General features: G+C 36.4%; 1 protein-coding gene across 1 annotated transcript in view; it reads left to right on the forward strand.

Annotated features, from left to right (window-relative positions):
* LOC148839567 (nesprin-1-like) overlaps nucleotides 1-20,666 on the forward strand; it is a 219,048-nt gene that overhangs the window by 22,117 nt on the left and 176,265 nt on the right. Inside the window, exon 2 of the mRNA XM_088908442.1 lies at nucleotides 10,837-10,898. Within this exon, the coding sequence (XP_088764568.1) occupies nucleotides 10,837-10,898 (62 nt within the window). The remainder of the gene's footprint in view (nucleotides 1-10,836; nucleotides 10,899-20,666) is intronic.

Below are 20,666 nucleotides of genomic sequence, written 5' to 3' on the forward strand. Positions count from 1 at the left end.
TCTTTTCCCGTTTACAACCGTTTTCTGTGCAATATATGCCAGGGACCCGTGCAATACATTTATATTTATATTTATATCTATATTTACATCTATATTTATATTCATATGTGCAATACGATTTTTCTGCGTACTGTTCTGTTCTAGTTTGTTCTTTGTGTGTTCTGGACTGTGAGTAACTCTTTTAGTGCACCCCTCACTGTACTGATTGTATTGTATGTATTGTATTATTATTTTTATTGTATCATTCGTTACACTGTGGCTGTGTTGTCTGTGTTAAGCTGCTGTTGCACTGCAATTTCCCTCACGGGATCAATAAAGTATCTATCAGTGTCACTTTTCCCAGAAACCCATGTGACAATGGGGAACATAGAAAAACTCCATGCAGGTAACACTCTATGTCTAGAATTAGGTAAGATAAGATCACTTTATTGACCGTATACAATTTCTTGTATTAGGAAATGGTCTTTTCGCATTCCCCAACTTACTCTCCATGAGACACACAGACAGTGAGAGAAGCTTGGGGTCAGGGCGCAGGGTCAGCCATTTATATGGCACCCCTGGAGCAGTTGGGGTTAAGGGCCTTGTTCAGGGGCCCAACGGAGTAGGATTCCTCTGCCGGCCACAGGCAACCTTCCAGCCACTGGCGCAGATCCTTAGCCACAGAGCCACCACTCCTCCTCCCGGTACTGTGAGGCAGCAATGCTGTGTGTATGAATCCCTTTCACTAAAACACCATAAACTATATCTGAAAGAAATTCCCTATGGAGGTAATAATCAAAATGATTCATTTTCATACATTAAGTTATTTTTGTATTTGAACTGGTTCTACCATGGAGATCTGGTGGTATAACTTACTCAGTTATTGACTTACGTGGTGGATGTGCACGAAGAGAAAAGGAGAAGACAGGCAACAGGGGAAGAAGAGGACAGGAGAAGGGGCTGAGGTGGGCTGAATTTTCTGCTGAGCTGATTGTAAAAGAATAATATACATATGCTACTGCTTGATCTAAGATTGTACTAGGCAAAACAAGTACTGACGTCTAGCTGGTGCTTTGTCTTGACAGGAAATGGTTACTTATGGGCACTAAACTGCTGAATTTAATGTGGGGATGAGAGGGAGGAATCGCCACAAAAAACTGCTTGTAGGCAGTGTAGTTGCTATAGCAATCATTAAAAAATGGTTTCTTGCAGGTTTTGTTGTAGACCTTTGCTTCTTCTTCATTAATTAAGTCTGTGACGGGGGGAGCCTTAATGAGGGTGTAATAGGGATTTGGTATGTTGAAGTGGACGCATATGTCATCTGGAAAAAGAAAAGGTAAATGAACATCTTGATTTATTTAAGAGGTTTGTTATTGATACCTGATAAATATAATTGGTAAATGTAGAAAATGTCTTGAAAGAAAAGTATATTGTAAATTGCGTAACAAATAAATTAATTGCATTATGGAATTATGGAATCGTGAAACTCTTTTTCATCTCGCCTATAATGAAATTAAAATTTACAGTATTTTTGAAAAAAGTTAATGGATATGGATGATTGTACACACATTCTGCAGTCTTTGTAATTGCCGTGCCTATTAGTTTTATACGCCTAACCCATTTTTGTTCATTTATATTCTGCATAAAGAAACTTTACACAAAGCAATGCATAAAATCACATTATGTTGTTTTGTAGTAGGTATCTGTTTGATCTTATTGATGAAAAGTGGACTACAACCTATACAATATTCTTTTTTAATATTATAGATCTGTTCATCGATAGTTAAAGTCAGTGTTGTTATGTGAATCAGTCTTCTTTCTTTTTTTGTCCATTTGAATAAATTAGCCACTAGATGTCACTGGTTTATCTGTGTCTCATTTTGAGCAAACTGTATGAGCTGCAGTATTAAATCTGCTGTGTACGAATATTCTCTGTCACAGATATTCACAGATAATTGTAATGCTTTAAAATACAACCATAATATTTATAATCTGTATTATATATAAAACCAATTGCTTCTTCTAAGGTCATGAAACTTATGCCTAGCCAGTTACTGCCCCCGCTAGATTATTTGCAGATGTACTTTGTTGAAATGCTAGTTTTGTGCTGTCTGTGGCTGTAGGCTAATTTGCAGACTGGAACTGTTGGGATTAACTCTCAGTGACTACAACATCTTTAAAGGATTTTGCCCCCAAACTACAGTCCTCCAGTTGCCAAAGGTGTAATGTGATCAGTCTCTGAGTCAATTACTTTTTTCATTGTGTCCCGCAGCTAAGCATATTACAGAGTGGAGATAGAATTAAAAAAGCTAGTATTATAGATTTATATAGAATTTTCTTCTATTATTCCATTCCTTTGTCTTGGTTTTCTGTGAGTAACCAGAGGTTGTCAGTTCTTTCTATATGCAGTAGTGTTTATCATAGATTGAGTTGCTTTTATCAGTAAATAACGTATTTCAGTTTTATTTTCTTTAAATAAAAAATATACCAGATTGTCATCATTACAAATTGGAATTTAAATGAGGTTCTGTGAAATTTACCAGATGGTCTAGATGTAAAATGTAAAACCCATGTTTACAGTATTTTGCACACATACTGTAAGGTGAAATAGTTTCTTCTATACTGTATTTTCAGAAACCCAGCAAAAAATTGGATATTTGCATATTTCCAGCTGGTAATCAGAAAAGAAGTTGAAGTATATTTTAAAGGAGTTTACTTAGTTAAAAGGTCAGTACAGGAAAAATAGTAAGGCCGGTTTAGAGACTTCAGTTCCGTTTTCAGCACCAAAGACAGCACCCAAGCACCTGAGCCTAGGCTGTAATTTCCTCTTTTGAAACCTTAAAATAGCAGCTCTGCATCTTCCATCAATCCATCTTCCAACTGCTTCTTCCAATTCAAAGTTACTAGGGAGCCAGAGCCTATCCTGCCAAGCAACGAGCCCAATGCAGAGTAAACCCTGGACAGGACACCAGCCCATCACAGGGCACACACACTCACACTTAGTATGTCTTGGACTGTGGGAGGAAACCAGAGCACCTGGAGGAAATCCACTTGAACACGTGGAGAACATACAAACTCCACACAGATAGCACCCCAGATCTAAAAATTGAATTCAGGGCCCCAGCGCTGAGAGGCAGCAATGCTAACCACTGTGTTCCTTGCCACCCACAGCTATACATCTTCATCTACCTAAATATACTAAACATCAAAGGACTCTTATGACTCAACAGAATTCCAACTGTAGAACTCATGTACTCATGCTGATCGTGGCTTTTTTGAAAGATGAGTATATGATAGTTATACTGTGTACACCCTGCTTGCTAGATTTGAGCCTAATCAAACATTTATGAGCTGTGGCGTCTTGGGATCAGAATCCAGTGAACTGGTTTGTCTAGGCTGTACTTGAGGAATGAGACAAAATCACACAAGACTAAGTGCAAAGCACCGTTTGATCAGCACCGTAACTGAGAGGTGTTAACCAGCATAATGAATTTTCCTACGCCATGGTTATTCAATAAAATATAACTGAATCATATGCATAAACTTTGCAGTTTTCTTGGTAATAACTTTATAAATTTGATGCGGATTTAAGCAATAGTTTTGCTAATGTTAAGTACTGTATCTGATTGCTAAAGTATAAAAAAACAACAACATGAACAAATGTGTTTCTGTTCTGGTAAATCTTCCACTTCTATTTTTATTTCTTTACAGAGTCATTGAAGTATTAGAAGAATGACTCATAGCATAATTTTATCTTGTCTTTTCTAAAGCATTAGCTTAAATGTAGCTTGTGGTGGTTAAAGAATAAAGCATGTCTTTTTAGGAAGATCACGAACTGTGATGTGCTGTGCACGATCGTGATAGATTCTGAAGAGATACAGTAGGTAAGGCAGTATTCAGGAACACAGCTGTTGCCAAGAATATTCCTTTGCTTCTGGTTGCCATTCCTTCAGCTTTCAGAATTATAAAGTAAGGTGTGTCATGTTTGCGAACCTACTAGTGTGTGTTTGCAACATATTCACCTCATTAGGAATGAAGTTAGATAAGTTAGTACATAAAAAGATCATTAAAATATTAGTTTGACTGGTGTGGGGGATGGAACAAGCTGTCCAGCCATGCTGTTGGGGGGGAGCAGTTGGGGGAGCGGTGGCTCTGTGGCTAAGGATCTGCACCTGTGACTGGAAGGTTGCTGGTTCAAATCCCGTGGCTGGCAGAGGAATCCTGCTCCGTTGGGCCCCTGAGCAAGGCCCTTAACCCCAACTGCTCCAGGGGCACTGTACAATGGCTGACCCTGTGCTCTGACCCCAAGCTTCTCTCCCTGTCTGTGTCTTATGGAGAAAAGTGGGGGTATGTGAAAAGATGAATTCCTAATGCAAGAAATTGTATAGGGCTAATAAAGAAACATTATCATTAACTGTTGAAGTTACCCAGCTTCTTTCAAGACATGGCTGCATGAGATTTTGGGATCAATTACCTACTATCACCAAAAGAGTTAGATGGGGCCTCTAATTTTTAAATGCCTTCCAAGCCTAAATGCATGAAACAAAGTCTACTATGGCATCAGAAACCAAAGTCTTTTCTTGCCCTGTGGATGTCCATACAATTGTTTTATAATTATTTTACACTGTGCAAAGGAAGAACTCCTTACTTAATGTAAACAATTAGATCTGTTTCGAAAAGTAAAACAGCTAAAATAATGACTGCCAGCCAGCTTTTATTGTCACCCTCATCCACTATCTTTATTTTTTTCCTTGTGGTACAGATTTTGTCACTAATAAAGTGTTATATTTGTGGTATCTGACTTTAATCCAATGAGGATGAGTCAAAATTGAGACTCAAAGTTGCAATGCAGACATTTCAATAGTAAATAACACCATTTATTTAAAAAAAACATCATAGTCAAGTGATGATAATAATAATAATAATGATTCCAATCTATAGGAATATGTTCTGTAAACTGTTTTGTCAGAGATTCCCTTTCAAGTCCCAGTGACATTTATTAGGATTGTCAGTGTGGTGTCTTGGTGTCTTGGCACTCTCACCATTCTTTCCTTGGACAAGCTTTCTCTTTATGGGAGAATGAGTGCAGCTCTGCCCATTTCTGCACAGGCTCAGAGTTGCTAATGTGGGCTTGATGAGTAATCCTTGATGAAAGGACTTTGTGATGGTATGTTGAGCTGGAATTAGGCTAGAGTTTAACAGGACTTTGCCTTTGTTTACAAGATTAATTTGTTTTATTTTTTTCTTAATAGTCAGGTTGTGAAGGTATAGTAAATCTTTCCTTTATGTCACTAAGTCACTATGTAAATGTACTGTAATTACAGAGATATGCAGTGTTGCATAGACAATGTATTTGATTATGATTTCACCTGTACTCATTGTATGAAAGAGACGGTAGGGATTCGAATTGTCTGTAAGAATGTAAGATTTTAATTATTTAAATGTATTTCAGTCCCTAAAAGATATCGGATATACTTTTATTTCAGTGCAATAGGTTCTAAAATTATGATTTTGTAAAGGTCATGTCCTGGTTAATTCTTAAAAATGTCACATTCTGGAGAAAACCAATACATTTTAGACACTGCCGTGTATAGTCTGTAATTCTAATGCTGCATTTTTTATGAGTCATCAAAAACTTTACACAACTTTAAGCAACAAAACTTTCCACTGAAAGATATGCAGCAGCTCAATCGTTTCAAGAAATTGTGTGACCGGTTTATAAAGGTCTTCCTTCTGAGATGTTGGCACTGTCACTGGGTGAAGTCAAACAGTTAGGAACAAGAGGACAATTCAGATTAAATGCGAGAGTATGTTGTTAGTGGGTGAGGACTGGCTAAATTGTGCCTGTTTTTTAAATAGACTGAAGAAGTCGTTACAAGAAGCGTATTGTTTGTGACAGATCTGGGTCACAAATCTGAAGACTTTGTCTATGATAGTGGAATAGTGCCAGGATCATGAGTTTTCTAATCTGTCTTGTGAGAGACTCACTGAACAACACACTTGAATGTGCTTCCTTAAATTAATAATAAGACGCTTTAGAAATGCGTCTCAAGAATCAGCGGTCCCTCTTCTTACTATTTATTCTGCATGAGTAAGAAAGATTATAAAACAAATATATAAATATTACAATAAGGCAGGTATTTTTTTTCTGCAAAGCTTTGGAACAGCTAACATGAGTTTATAAATGAATAAATATGTTTTTGTCCATTGGGTCAGAACATAATCTTTGAGAGTCAAAACCTGCACGACACATAGTGTAGGACAAATTTCCATGTTGCATTGTTAGGGAGAAAAGGGCCTGTAGTCTAAACTGCTCAAAGGAAAAGGAGTTGTAGAGTTCAACAACTTGATCTGTTGGGTAGCCATGTTTGATTAGACAGAAGATGTCATATGAGGATATCTGAAGTAGATGGATCTAAAGCAGACAGATGGCCAGTGTTCTAGAAGAAATAATTGATTCTGATATTAAGGATGCATTCCAAGAATGTATAACAAAAATGAGTCAATAAGACATTCAGGACATTTGTAAACACTATTGGTTTCATCTGGTTATTACAATACAGTATATCACTGTAGAAAAGGTATTTTGCTTCAAAGAATTAAAGTGACGATTACATAAACAATCAGTTGTGCATTTGTCTTTGTAGAAGAATTGTTTTAGTTTTTTTCTTAATGCAGGCTTCCAGATTAAGCCATAGTATGTAATAAATACAAAAAATCTGTGTTAGACTACTCATAAGCCCTTTTCTTTGTTGAGTAATCCTCTCCACTCCTGCAGCTGGCCTAATGCATTGTTTCGCTTTTTACATTTCTTTCGTTATCAGTCTAAACAGTAAGTGGTAGACTGAGCAGAAAATGTTTAAGGCATATCATTATATTCAATTATTGTGTGCTTTTTACAATTGCTGCAGTTTTTGCTTACAATGGATTTCACACTGAAAAAGCTGCCCATTCAGCATGTTACAGTCTATTGAAAGTGCAGATAAAAAATCTCAATAAGGAGACAATCATAAAATCAGACATTCCATTTCTTTTTAATTATTTTTTTCTGGCACATGAGGAAATGTTGCATAGATATAAAAAACATTTAAAAAAGAAGGACAACTTTAAAGGAAAAATAATTTTTAATGAAAGCAGGTTTAAATAAAGATAAATCTGGAGACATTGTGCTGCAGGCTACCTATGAATTTACAGCAGATCTTTCTACTCTTTCATGTGCCTCTGAAACAATTTAGCAATAAGAGTTACTTGGGAATTCTGGTTCCCTCTTCTAATCCTGCCACAGCTCTGCTTGTGAATGTGAACGTGTGCTGCCTGTCTAGGGCTGCCCTCCCTCACAAAAACGGAATAATGCTTCCAGAGGTCTGACATCACAGATTCCCAAGTGCTGATTGGCAGGGCTTTGGGAAATAGATCATTTCAGCAGTTACGAGGGATGCTACCAGTCAGAGCAGCAGGGCTGTTCAGTGCAGCAGAACCAGAGCACCCTCGCAGGATGCAAAGAAGCAGAAAAAGAGTCCCTCAGAAGGCAAACAAACATCAATCTACATGAGCCCTTCAGAAGGCAGATCAACATCAGTCTGCGTGTAATTCTCTTTCGACTGCTGAGGAAAGAGGGGGCACTGCTGCTGCAGCTCTCATTAGTGGTGCAGTGTTTTCAGTGGGAAATCAGGCTGACACGTTTGTTTTGCTTCCTGAAGAGGGGGAAAAAAGGAGAACCCCCCCACCACACCAACAACACTTTTTTGTGGATGTCAGTTTTCACTCACACATGAAGGGCAAATCCACTCTGGAAGTATACAATACACAAGATGGCACGCTATAAGGATATTCCGGGCAAAAAGGTGACATCTCTGAATCTGGTGACGGGATTTTTTCAGTATTTGCGTGGTAAGTAGGGCAGCATTCAGCAATAGAGCCTGAACCCCTTAGGGAATTCTGCTTGCACTGCAAATTGAGAATCCTGGGTAAACATGTGATTTATGTATGTGCACCATGTATATAGCATGTATATAACAGTGTAGAATGGACATGAAATGCTCAGTGGGCAGCTGTGATTTTTTAAAGACTTATTTACTGTAATGTAAATGACAGTTCCACTAACATTTTCCTTTGCTACAGTCTGTTTTTTTGACAAATGTTGTTGGATGAATGCAAAGCCCAATCTGACTAATAGCTTTAGAAATTCCTTTTGGTCAAAAAATGGCTACAGAACAGATTCATTGGTGAAGTAGTTCCCTACCTTCAGTCCTCATTTGTGCAAGGACTCAGCTCAAAGTCACCTCTTGTGCATCACCAGTATGGTGTGATGTGAGCTGTGTGAACAGAAAAAAGGGGGTTTCATTTCAGGAGAAAGCAGCGTTGCTTTGATAGTTCATTCACTGGAATGGATATTGATAGTTTTTAAAAGAGAAAATGATGAAATTGTCAGTTTAATTAATCAAACAATTCTATGCATGTATAAAGGCATACATAATGCATGAACATACTAGCCAGTATGCATTAGTCTATCAATGCAAACGAGCTTCAGAACAATCCATCAAACTGACATATTTCACAAAAAAAGAAATGGAAATTAAATCTGTAATTTAATAAATGGAAAACATAAAAATGCCAATTATATATGGTGTCATCACTTTTTATTCTTGGCAACAGACTAAAATACTTTATTCTGCATGGTTATTTACTGAAAGTAGTGATATATTTCATACTTGTAGTTCTTTGCAGAAATAGAGTCCAAACTTGTCACTTATGCAATTACCAAGTCTGTGTATTTATGGGCAGAAGATATTACTGTTAAGAATAGATGTGGGATGTACGTCACTGTTTCCCAGGAGAAGCCATTTAAAACTGAATTATAGAAAATGAGGAGCCCTCTGTGATGCAGGTGTTTCAGTAAAAAAAGCAATACCACTGATGGTTCTGAAAAAGAGTGGTTAAGTTATTCCACATACAATTGTGTGGCATTCAATCTTATTGACTAAAGAGATTAAAATTCAAAGCTTACAATAAAGTACTTAGTTATGTTTAACAGTGCAGGGTAGTAGTTAGTTATGTCTCTATAGCTAGAATAGTTAAATTGAATATCAATGCAGGTTTATTTCTTCAAAATCTGAGATGCATTTTCTGAAAGATAATCTTTAAGTCCTAAACAGTGGGAATCAACTTTGTTCCAGATATAAGAAGAGTGACCAACATGATAAAATATTTTGAACAAATAATGTAATGAATTAACACTCTTCCATAATCTTAAAAGAAATTAATTGATTTGACAGTTTTGTAACTGGTTTAAAAATGCACTTCACAGTATAGTAATGGCCCAGATTCCAGAGTGAAATCTTTATTAAAATGCATCAACCTGCAATAGCTACATGGTATCATGGCAAATGTTTAATCTGTGGTGAGTCATAATCATTTCAAAACTGTGCCACAGTTCTTAATATCTTTTCAAAATCTAGAACCTTTTCCCCCATTTTACATTGTTTGAACTATACAAGTACTGGAAGCAGAAATGTATTAAAACATATTCTTTGTAGAAGATTTACAAATGAAGGCTTTGATGAGGAACAAAGTCTAGATAATGCAATGAGATTAAAAGACGCCAGTAATGTTGGTTTTGAAGCTTTCCCCACCCATACAGATATCGCTGATTTCTAACAGCAGTTACCTGGCATTAGTGGTCAATGGGCTGTAGTGCCAAAGAAATGTACTGTAAATCATAGTGCTTCATAATGGAGTCATTCTGAAATATATAAAATACTGTATAGCTTTATACTTTGTTTTTAGTTTGCAGAATATAGTATTTAAATTTCTTAGTGAACACCTTTCTGTCTGGAGTCACTACTAGTTTATACTATTTAAGGGTATTTGCTTATTTATAAATCCTACAGAATTACGACTGAAAGCATAACCACACATAGGATGTAAAAGCATACATTGGAAATTGACATTTAAGTATTAGTATGTAAATAATTGCTGTATCATTACTTTTTGACTATTAAGGACATTACTTTTTAAACACTATGACTTATTTCTTTGACTACTTGTTTCTACTCATCAAGCATGTTAAAAAAATATGCTTTTTTTCTTTCATCTTTATCAAGATTGCCTGCCTTCATTTGTCCTGGAAAAAGTCCTTTTTTTTGTCATTTTGTCAAAACCATTAATTTACCATTTTGGTAAACCAAAACTTTTTTTCTCTTTAACCACTTTCTCGTACAAATAAAAGAAAACACACAAAATTCCACAACATGACAATTTGTCCTTTTTTGGGTTCTTCATTGTTTTGCCATTGTAAAGACTAAAACTAAAGCTACAGTATGTGACTCAGTTATTGAAAGGATTAGCACACTTCAAGCACCTTTATCAAAGTAATGCTGAACTGTCTAGTCTAAACTGGGAGGAAAACAAAAATAGACCAGATTCTGACTAACATGATCTTCAGTCTAATAGTTCATTGAGATCCTTAAACAGGTAATTGGCTATTCAATTACAGGAAGGTGAAAGGCAGGGAAAGTGTGTTGCTCTGTTCAGATGTCAAACTATTATGAGATTATCACTGTGAAGAAATAATAATAAATCCAGGTTTGGCGTCTGTTCCAGTTTTTCAGTTCCAGTTCCCTCTCTTAAACCCATTTCCGATTTCATTTCATTTTTTACATTCACAGAATCTGGATCAGGGGTTGGTGTGAGACAGGGAATTGTAACTAAAATGATCCCAAACCGATTGTTCTAATTTCTTTTAAAAAACAAAGAACTACATTTGCGCAGTGATTCTTAGTTTAAAAAGGTCTGTTCTAATCTAGAAGTTCAATGTAATGAAATATTTGCTGATTATATATTTTTTTTTCTTTTTAGATGAACAGGAAGCAGTACAGAAAAGAACTTTCACCAAATGGATCAATTCCCATTTGGCAAAGGTAAAGACCATGCAGTGCTTTGCTTCATGTAAACACAATCAAAATCTTTCATCAACTCTGTACACTGGGCTGGAACCGTATTTATTTTAATTAATGTTAATGATCTATCTTAATGCTGTTCGGCCAAGACTAGCTCTGTTGGTAGAGTATGAGACTCATAATCTCAGGGTAGTGGGTTCGTGTCCCATGTCAGGCACCAGGTCCTCCATGTTGGAGGTTGGACACATGGATAACAACACTGTCCCTTAAAAAAAAACAAGGTTATGAAAGCAGCAACAGGATGTTTCTGCCCCTACATGCTGGAAGGCATAATGGGCGAACATCCATCCAGCATCCATTAATGCTGTTCACAGCAAGCCTGTGATGTCAGCTACATTGCAAAGTTTAACTTGCTAGTTGTAGATGTTCCTACTGGCCTCATGTCACTCAGGCAAGACCCTCATTCTGAGCCCCTCCAATATGCAAGTACAGGAGAGATTCCCATATCTTTATGCGAAGATAAACAGGAATCATCGCCATGAGTAGCATATGTCGTCCTCATTATGACACGTTCATGATCCCACCCAGACTGCTCCCAGGATCAATCAAACTGGAGTCTACTGACCTCCTGGCACAGTAACAGTGACTTCTTTAAGCTAGCTTGAAAGGTCTTGTAAGGAAAAGAACATAAGAAAGGTTACACACAACAGGATGCCCCTCTTCCCACATAGTTTGCTTGGTTGCTAGTTGTTAATTTATGCAGGGAGCTCATCAACCTGTTTCTGGAATGAAACCAGCTTTCACAACATGGCTGGGTAGCTTGTTCCAGGCTTCCACAACCCTTTGGTGGTAAAGAAGTGTCTTCTCTTTTTAGTTTTAAATACACTGCTCTGAAGTTCACTAGTGTTCATGTTTCATTGTTCATTCTGAAGATGTCCATTGATAATGTTAATGACTTTGAGGATTTAAAATATTTAAATCAGGTTTTGTTCATTCCAGACTTAGAAGATAAATTGCTTCCAGAGTGTCAGTGTAGGACCTTCTTTCGAGTGAGAAAGGTCTTGTTTGGACTGATTACAGAAGGAACAATATCATTTTTTGATGCCATCATCATTTTGAATTTTGTCTAGTTTTTTTGCACCTTCTGTAGTGTTTCCTATTAAGGTGTTATTTGCAAACTTACTAATTTACTAATCATTCCAGAATCTGTATCATTAATCTAAAACAGTAGTCCTAATACAGATCTACAGTATGTGTTAATCAACTGAGTGATGACTGTCTGTCGTGTCCGACGATGACGGTTGTACTTTGTGCAGCTGTTTGGGAGATGAGCTGCATGAAGAAACCTATTAGGGAGAGCTTTTTTGAAGTGCGAAAGCTGTTGCACTGGGGCAGTCCCACTCTCTCGACCTAAGAAGCCTGGGTCCAGTGGTACGAGTAGTTGTCACTACTGGAGACTTCCTTGGTTGCAGTGGATGAAACACAATGCCTTCCTTGCCTTCACTTTCCACAGAGCGTTGCAACAGTATAGTGTCCCATCACTATACTGGGGCAGTAGAACCCGCACAGTTCACAGGGTGAGTGCCCCCTACTGGCCCCATTAACACCTCTTCCAGCAGCAACCTTATTTTTCCCCAGGAGGTTTCCATTCCAGGTACTGACCAGGCTTAAACCTGCTTAGCTGCAGTGTGTTGCCAATTGTGAACTGCAGGGTGATATGGCTGCTGGTAATCAATTGATTACATCACCTTAATTTGATCATTCTTAACTTATGTGTACTGTTTTCTACTTATTCTAAGCCCAAGCACACACAGTACCTTGAAAGCCTCCACTTGTAATTTAAGAATTATTTGTTTATAATGAACTTTATCTATTTCTGTCTGAAAATCATAATTTACCATATCATATGCTCTTTTTATCTTTTAGTGTTGTTGCTTGTTTTAAGACGTCTAATGAATAAACAACATTTTTCCTAAATCCTTTTTGATTATCCCCTAGAATTCTATTTCAATACAGATGATCCAGATACAGGCAATGCGTTTAGTTCCAATTATTATTTACTGTTTATAACCTTATACATAAGAGACGTTAGACTTATTGGGCTATAGTTACTTGGTTTGACTTTGTCATCATTTTTATAGATTGGTCAATGGGTTATATTCCAGATGAATATTTTCATTTGTTTTAAAAAATGTATCTTTTCAATCATCTCTATTTTCTTAACTTTTTGCAGCATTTTTTTTCCAACTGAAATACAGTAGTGACATCACATAAAAGAACAGGTTTCAGGCTTCAAAAACAGAATGTCAGGAACATGTGATTTTGTTACGCAGTGTTTATTGTGATGTGCTACAAAAACAAAAAGGAAAGTATCCACTTCCAAGATGTTCACTTATTGCAATGCAGCTTTGGAGTGTTTTACAGTCTATTTCATTCACAAAAGGAAGTTATCTTTGGAACTTATAGGAAATGAACACATTGAGTGTTTGAAGGAAATCAACTGTTGACTTCAGTTAGAGCATTAAAATCACAAACCTCTACTTAATGCCTTAATCGTTTATTGAAGAAATCAAGAAAAGGAAAAGTATTATTATAACATTCAGATCTACACTGTGAAGTTGTAAATATACTCATTGCTCAGCCTGTCATCTCAATTTTCATTTCCTCTCAGTGGTTTTTACGTTATTCTATATTCTATAGTTTTGTACCAAAGACACCACTTAGCTGATTTTTTCCAATGTAATTTTCCCCAAATTTTCCAAAGGCAATCCCAGAGTAACAGTGTGCTACAGGACACACAATGTGCCCCACGCCCGAGCCCACGCCCAGATCCCAGTTAGTGCCTTTGGAAGACTCAAGGAAACCAGAACACCCAACAGAAACCCTTGTGCACATGGCTTGGAGAACATGTGTCCTTCAGATAGAAGGTGCCCAGGAATAGAAATGAACCCAGGACCCAAGAGCTTTGAGGCAGTCCCTTAACCATAATTCCACCTCCTCACTTAAGAACTTATAATTCCCAATGATGCTGTTTTCACACAATTAGAAACCTTTTTATTTTCAGCTTTTCAAAAAAACTGTTCTGAGCTAAGGTGGCATGGTGGTGCACCTTCCAGCACTGAGGCCTTGGGTTCAATTCTCTGTGGACTTTGTATGTTCTCTTTGTATGTATGGGTTTCCTTTGGATTTTCTGGTTTCCTCCCACAGTCTAAAGACATACTGGTAGGTTACTTGGCTTTTGGGAAAATTGGCTCTGGTGTGTATGTCTGTGTGAGTCCTGTGATGGACTGGTGTCCCATCCAGAGCAAATCCTGCCTTGTGTCCGTTGCTTGCCAGGGTATGCGCTGACTCCCCTGCAGCTTTATCCAAAGCTTTGGATAAAGCGGCTTGAAAATGGATGGTTTGAGATACAGGTTTAACAGAAGATTCAGTCTGCATGTACTGATTCTTTTTGCTAGGGAGTTTGCAGACACATGAATGTGTCATTGTAAATCACACATACATCATGCACATAATATTTAGTCTCGGTCAAAATTATAGGGAAACCTTCAGCATATTGAATTTTGGGTTATAATCGGATACAACTAGCTAAAAAAAGTTTTTTATCCATTCCAAAAATAGTAATCATTAATATTTTTATGCTTTTATACTCTAAATCACTGGCGATTATATTTCTTAGGAGATTATCCTTTTCTTTAACTTCATTCATTTGGTATGGGAATAATTTTGTGGTGCATAGATCAGCTCAGATAGTAGCTTCGTACTAGCTGCAAGTAAAGGTCTTGGCCCTAAAAAAAGCAAATTTGGCTGAAAAAGAGCAAATCTGTGCAGATGGAGAACAGAAGGGGAAGGAACAATTCTCTGCGTGAACAGAGCTAAACAAGAGTATTGACGCACCGCTCAGAAAGCATGTTTGCAGGAATGGCTTTGACACTGAGAGAGATGCTGTACTCAAGACTTTTGGGAGCACCTTTTAATATTTGAGGTTTGTTGTACTGTATTAACTGAGATGTGCAAAAATATCTTATATTATTAATCCAATCATACCAAGAATGACTATCTATGACAGAAGCAAAAGAGTTTTCCATAGGATTATAAGGAGCTAAGTCTGCAATAAATGGCCATTGTACACACAGTAAACACCATGTTAGGTATCTCAGTGTTAACATAAACATATCTAAATGTTAGACATGTCTGCAGTAATGAAAATGTAATAAAATGTGAGATTTTTTAGGTCGGGATGTTAAAAAGTGAATAAAAGGTTACTTATTTTGCTACCAGAATTTAAAGGTCCTTTTCTAATTTTTTCATAAAATTGTTCAGTAATTGTTTAGTTTGTTTAACAGTCATGGAACACTAAATGTTGGTTTGGCTTGAATTAGGATTTTCCTCTTCAAGACAGCTGGAACATTAATTTACAGTATGTTGTTAGGCATCTGTTTTCCACTCTTCAAAGAAGTTTATTTTCTGAACGCCTTTTTAAAGTAGCAGTATAAATACTGAAAAGATATCATAGCAAAGAAAAATGTATTTTCCACAATTAAATATACTGCTTGCATTTCTGTACTATACACTGTAGAAATGCGAACCACTATTTTTACACACAAAATAAATTCAGCTAATTGTCTGACTTGTCTAAGTACTTGTTTGCACCTGGACTTTTTTAGATTTGGCACAGTAAAGAGTGTGCAAATACTGATCCCAACAAACAAAGTTTTTTTTTCCTTGTAGCTTTTGATAACATTTAACTTCTTTCACCCATGAATATGTTCAGTTTGATCTTTTGAGTATTGATTAATAGTATTCACTTAAAAAAATCTATGTACATCATTAGTACAGTAAATCAATAAAACAGAACATCATTAGATGAATACTTTTGTTAGGTACTGTGTATACTGCATACATTTAATGCCCCCAACCTAATTAGTAAAATATTAGTCAGAATGCTGTATTAAATTAATGATATTTAATACAGAGTTTTTCTTAAATTACTGTTTGGAAGAAAAAAATACTAAAATGGAAATGCTATTTTCTTTATTCTTTCTCATGAGTTCAGAATGCAAAACATCCATAAACTGCTAGTGACAGATTGTGCTTGGAAATAAATATCTAAAGGTAAGATCTGAAACCCTCGACTGGTTGGTCCTATAAAGATGTTTGCTTTGTGAAGAAGGATCTAGTGCTTGCATTAGGCATTGCTTTATTTCCCAAGATCCAGGATGCATTGCACACGGGCCTTGTGACCAGTCACATTAATTTGGATGCCAAATGGAGGAAAAGTGCGGCACTAAATGAAGTTCTTGTGCTTAAAAGCCTTTCTTGTTACTTGTTTCAGAATAAAATGAACTAAGTCAGCTCTACTTCTTTAGGCAACATCAAATAATTTACTTGGGAATTTCAAATATGTTTCTGTAATTACTGAGATCCTTTTGGCTTGGACTCAAGAGTAAAAATAGTTTAGCGTAATCTAGTTAAGTGTGCTGGGAACTAGTGTTTTCACAGTTTCTAGTACTTGCTTCATATTCATTCCATTACATTTCAGTACGTGCTCTGTGTACATGCCTCACATTTGCTACTGTATACCTGTCTGGGACATGTGACATCTGGGACAGAGTGTTTTCTGTTTTCCTTATGCTTTATTTCTTACCCAAAGTCACAAAAATGCATGCGGTCAAGGAATGTACTATCCATTGTTATTTTTATCTCCTTTTCCACTAAGAACAAACTGTACAATATTAAATATTATGATCACCAAAAGTGTGACAAGTAGAAGCTTTCTAAAAACAGGAATGTGAAATTACAATTTGTGGTACATTATTATTTTGGGGGGCATATATCAGAACACAATTTATTGTTTAGATATTTGTTTTGCTGTAGAATAATTTGATTACTGTTTATTAGAAGGTTATTATTCCCTTCTCTTCCTCAGCTAATTGCGCAACTGCTTATCATGCTATTTTTCAGACAATGTTTGTCAAAAGAAATTGATCATTTTGGTTTGTGATCAAAAATAAAGTCAAAATAAATAGTTTACTTTTCATGTTAATAATGATTAAAAGTTCTCCTCTTCTGTTAATCATTAATATTTCAGCCTTTTTTAATTATGTGGTGTTTTTATATTGTTCTGTTTGTCTAGAAGGATCTAGATTTTTATAAAAAATATAAATATATAATATTGCCTAATGTAACTAGAAATATTTTGCCTTGTTATATTGGCAGTTTACATTTCTACAAATACATATTGTCAGTATTTTATAATTTGAAATTTTTAGAGAGGTAGTGGAATTCCTCTATTGTTTATTTTGATTGTAAGGTACTTTTTTATCCACTATTGATTCAAAGTACTGCTTTGGTTTTAAAGAGTTTAATTGTGGATCTAGATGAGAGTTCCAAATCAAATTACTTTTTTTAACAAGAGCGTTAGCCTTTGATCCTGAAAAGAATTTTAATCCTGCAATTCTGAGGGCAAGACATGAAGAGCTTGCAAAGAACTTGCCTTCCGTTACGTCACTAACTCCACAAAGTGGCTGAGGACATGTGTTGGTAGAGGAGTGCTGGTCAGAAGTTAAACTGAGCTGTTGTTTCTTAACTGATCTACTGTAGGTTAAACTGAACTTCTCTGGTTCTTTATACAGTAGAAAGTCCGAACTTCTTGAGAATAGGATGTTCTAATCCATTATTATAATCTTTATAAGGTCTCTGTGATTTTCAGATGAAGTTAAAGACTGTGCTAAACTTATTATATATCTTAGGAGGACAATTGAAGGGAATTAATGGCTGTAGCTGAGGTTTTATCTGACAGTTCTTCTCATTATCACATCGTCTCTAATGTAGGAATCTTTATGGATTGATTGAATAGTTTATGGATGTTTGTCTCTTGTGCAACATCCTTCACAGGCAGCCTTTTTCTTCATAAAAAGTGAACACCCTTTTACTTTTCAATAGGTCTACTGTATTTATATATTTTTTCAATTATAAAGGAACTTATAGTACTATAAAGTATTTTACAGTATATAAATTACTATACAGTATTTTGCAGTTTCATGTTGCAAACTCATGAATGTCAGATTTAAATTTAGTTATTTTACAGATTACAGATTGAAGAGGAGAGAATTGCTATTCTTCTGTACAATTTCACAATTTACAGATTTCAATATGAATACAATGTTTCTCAGAATCAGAATTGCTAAGCGACAGTAAAGAATTAATGGGATGAAAGATTCATGAATTCAATTGTTGCGTTTTCAGCACGTCTAGGTGATGAAAGGATGAAAGGAGTCTCTGCTACAGATGCTATTATAGTAAATCTTTTATAAATAGTCCACAAATATTGCTATTACTGATGATATTTTCTACATTATTTTGTTTAGTAGAGATGGTTTGTTGATAATACTGTATGCCAGATAATTTACACTGGCTGAATCGAGGCTGCAAAGGTTCATTTTGTTTTCTTTTCTGTCGTCAGTTACTTGTATGTATCTTGGCTTCTGCTCTTTAGCAACAGAAACTGCAAAAGCAGATTATGTGTAGGTTCACCTGAGATTCTTCACATGTAGCTTATTAATTACACAGCTCTTGTTGGGGTATTTCTTTCTTTTCATATTTTTATTACCTATTTTCAGGCCATGTTTTACTACAAGAACAATGTTTTGGGGCAGTGTAATAAGTGCCAAAACATTCTGTTGGAGTGTCCTTTTTGAATACGTTCTAATAATTCTAATTACTTGTTGTCAGTACTTAATATAATTAGTGTAACGAACAGTTCTTTCCGGACCCTATGCGGATGACACAATCCGAAAAAGTGAGGAAACACTAGGGAAAAGTCATGCAGGAATATGGGGATGAAAACAGGGGGGCGTGTCCAAAGTGCGCTGGTGCACGGGGGAGGTGTGGCCGAGGCAAACAATCCAGAAGTAATCCATAGAGGGAATCCAAAAACGCAAGAATAAGTCCATAGCCAGGTGATCCATCCAAACAAGGAGTTAAAACCATGAACCGGGTCGGAACCGGCGGACAGAGAACGGGACCAGGCGCTTCCAGGTCCCGGACTCGCACGGTGTGGAAACCAGATGCAGAACCAGGATGAACGTCAGCGCCTGGCTTTTAAGGTGGACTGGGAACAGGGGTCAGGTGCACAGAATTAAATCCAAAGTGAAAGGGCCGGAGCACCCTTAAGGAGGAGGGACTATAATCGTGACAATTAGACCTTGTGAAAGATGAGTGCTATGGTAACTGATAATTACAGTACATCTATCTGTAATCCACAAACACTTCACCCCAAAGAGGCCTGCAAAGGACCAGAGACCACCTTTCTTGTCAGACAGAGCGTGTAAGCTTGGACTGAATGCCCTCCATCACACATCATCCAATACATCACATTACACACACACAAGCAGACAAGCACACATAGGGATGATCCGAAGACACCAATTAACCTGGTCAGCATGTCTGTAGAAGGTGGAAGGAAATCCTTTAATGATTACAATAATTGTTATCTGTAGGGCATGGAAACTTTTTGTTAAAAGTACTAATGTATTGCAATCCTGGAGCACTTGAGACCAGCCTGGAGATCTGTTTTCCCATAACTCTCAGAATAAAGTTCAGCAATGATAGAAAATGTTGCTGTTTCAAATGCTATACTCAGCAGTGGCAATCTTTCCTGCCTCTTAGTTTGCAGGCTGTGCTTCAATTGATTTATTACCTTTATGCAGGGAGAACCTTCTTTAACCACGAATCTTCATTATATGTGGCCCAGAGAGCTATTGATCTGTAGGCAGGAGGTTTATACTTAATCATTAAATGTCCCAGGAACAGGAACATGTTTATAGGGAACCTGTTATTAATTTTAGACATGGAAAAAGAACAATGGTTTTACTTCAAATTCAGATTTCAGATTTGAATGATAAACTGAATGGTATGAGAACAAATTTCTTTTGTCTGTGGGAACGTTTTGTCGATTATAATGGGCACAGAAGTATTCTTTGTGTCATATTTCATTTTACCAGCAAGTTATTCAATAAGTATGAAAAAGTGAATTTTCCAGTTGGCTTATCTTCTAGGGGAGGATCTAAAGTATATTTTCCAAATTAGCATTGGTTTGCACAGTTCCACAGAAGGGCTTAAGTAGCACTCAGAACCCTGCCAGATATATCTGGATAGCAGTTTTAAACTGTTTTTCACATATTTGTTTCTTGGTGCCATGACAGATTTTTAAAAATCTGTGGGAAAACTGAACATACTGTATTATTCCAAAGAGAGCATACTTGAAACACTACCTTTTATCAGGCGGGCATTGATGTGACATTTTTTGCAGGACACAAACTGAATTTGTCGTGTTTTGTTTTCAAAATCACTTCAGGGAAGAAGCTGTCAAGTCTGACAGGCTTGTAGATTTTGCAATAAAGGATTTAAAGATGAGAGTCATTGAACCTGGAAGATAAGCGGATTGTTTCATTTTGACATATGCTTAGATGAACAAATGATTTTCTAACATTCTTGAAATGATATGAACAATGTGCTCTTTTTTTGAATGTCCCTGGGCCTAAACATTTACATAGTTACTATCTACAGCTTTAAGTGCCCTCAATAGTACACATTGTAAGCCACTGACTCAATGGGACATTCTAGCCTCCAAAATGAGAAAATAAACAATAACTAAACTATTAATTCATTTTTTAAACCTTTAGGCTACTGGTGAATTGAGTGTTTTGGAAGTTTTATTTTTGTGTGTGTATTTAAATTTTTGTTGGGACATATGTAGCTGGTTTTAATCAATCAAAAAATTGAAGC

This window comes from Atractosteus spatula, chromosome 2 (genome assembly GCF_055471065.1).
Source record: "Atractosteus spatula isolate fAtrSpa1 chromosome 2, fAtrSpa1.hap1, whole genome shotgun sequence".
NCBI classification, from domain to species: domain Eukaryota; kingdom Metazoa; phylum Chordata; class Actinopteri; order Semionotiformes; family Lepisosteidae; genus Atractosteus; species Atractosteus spatula.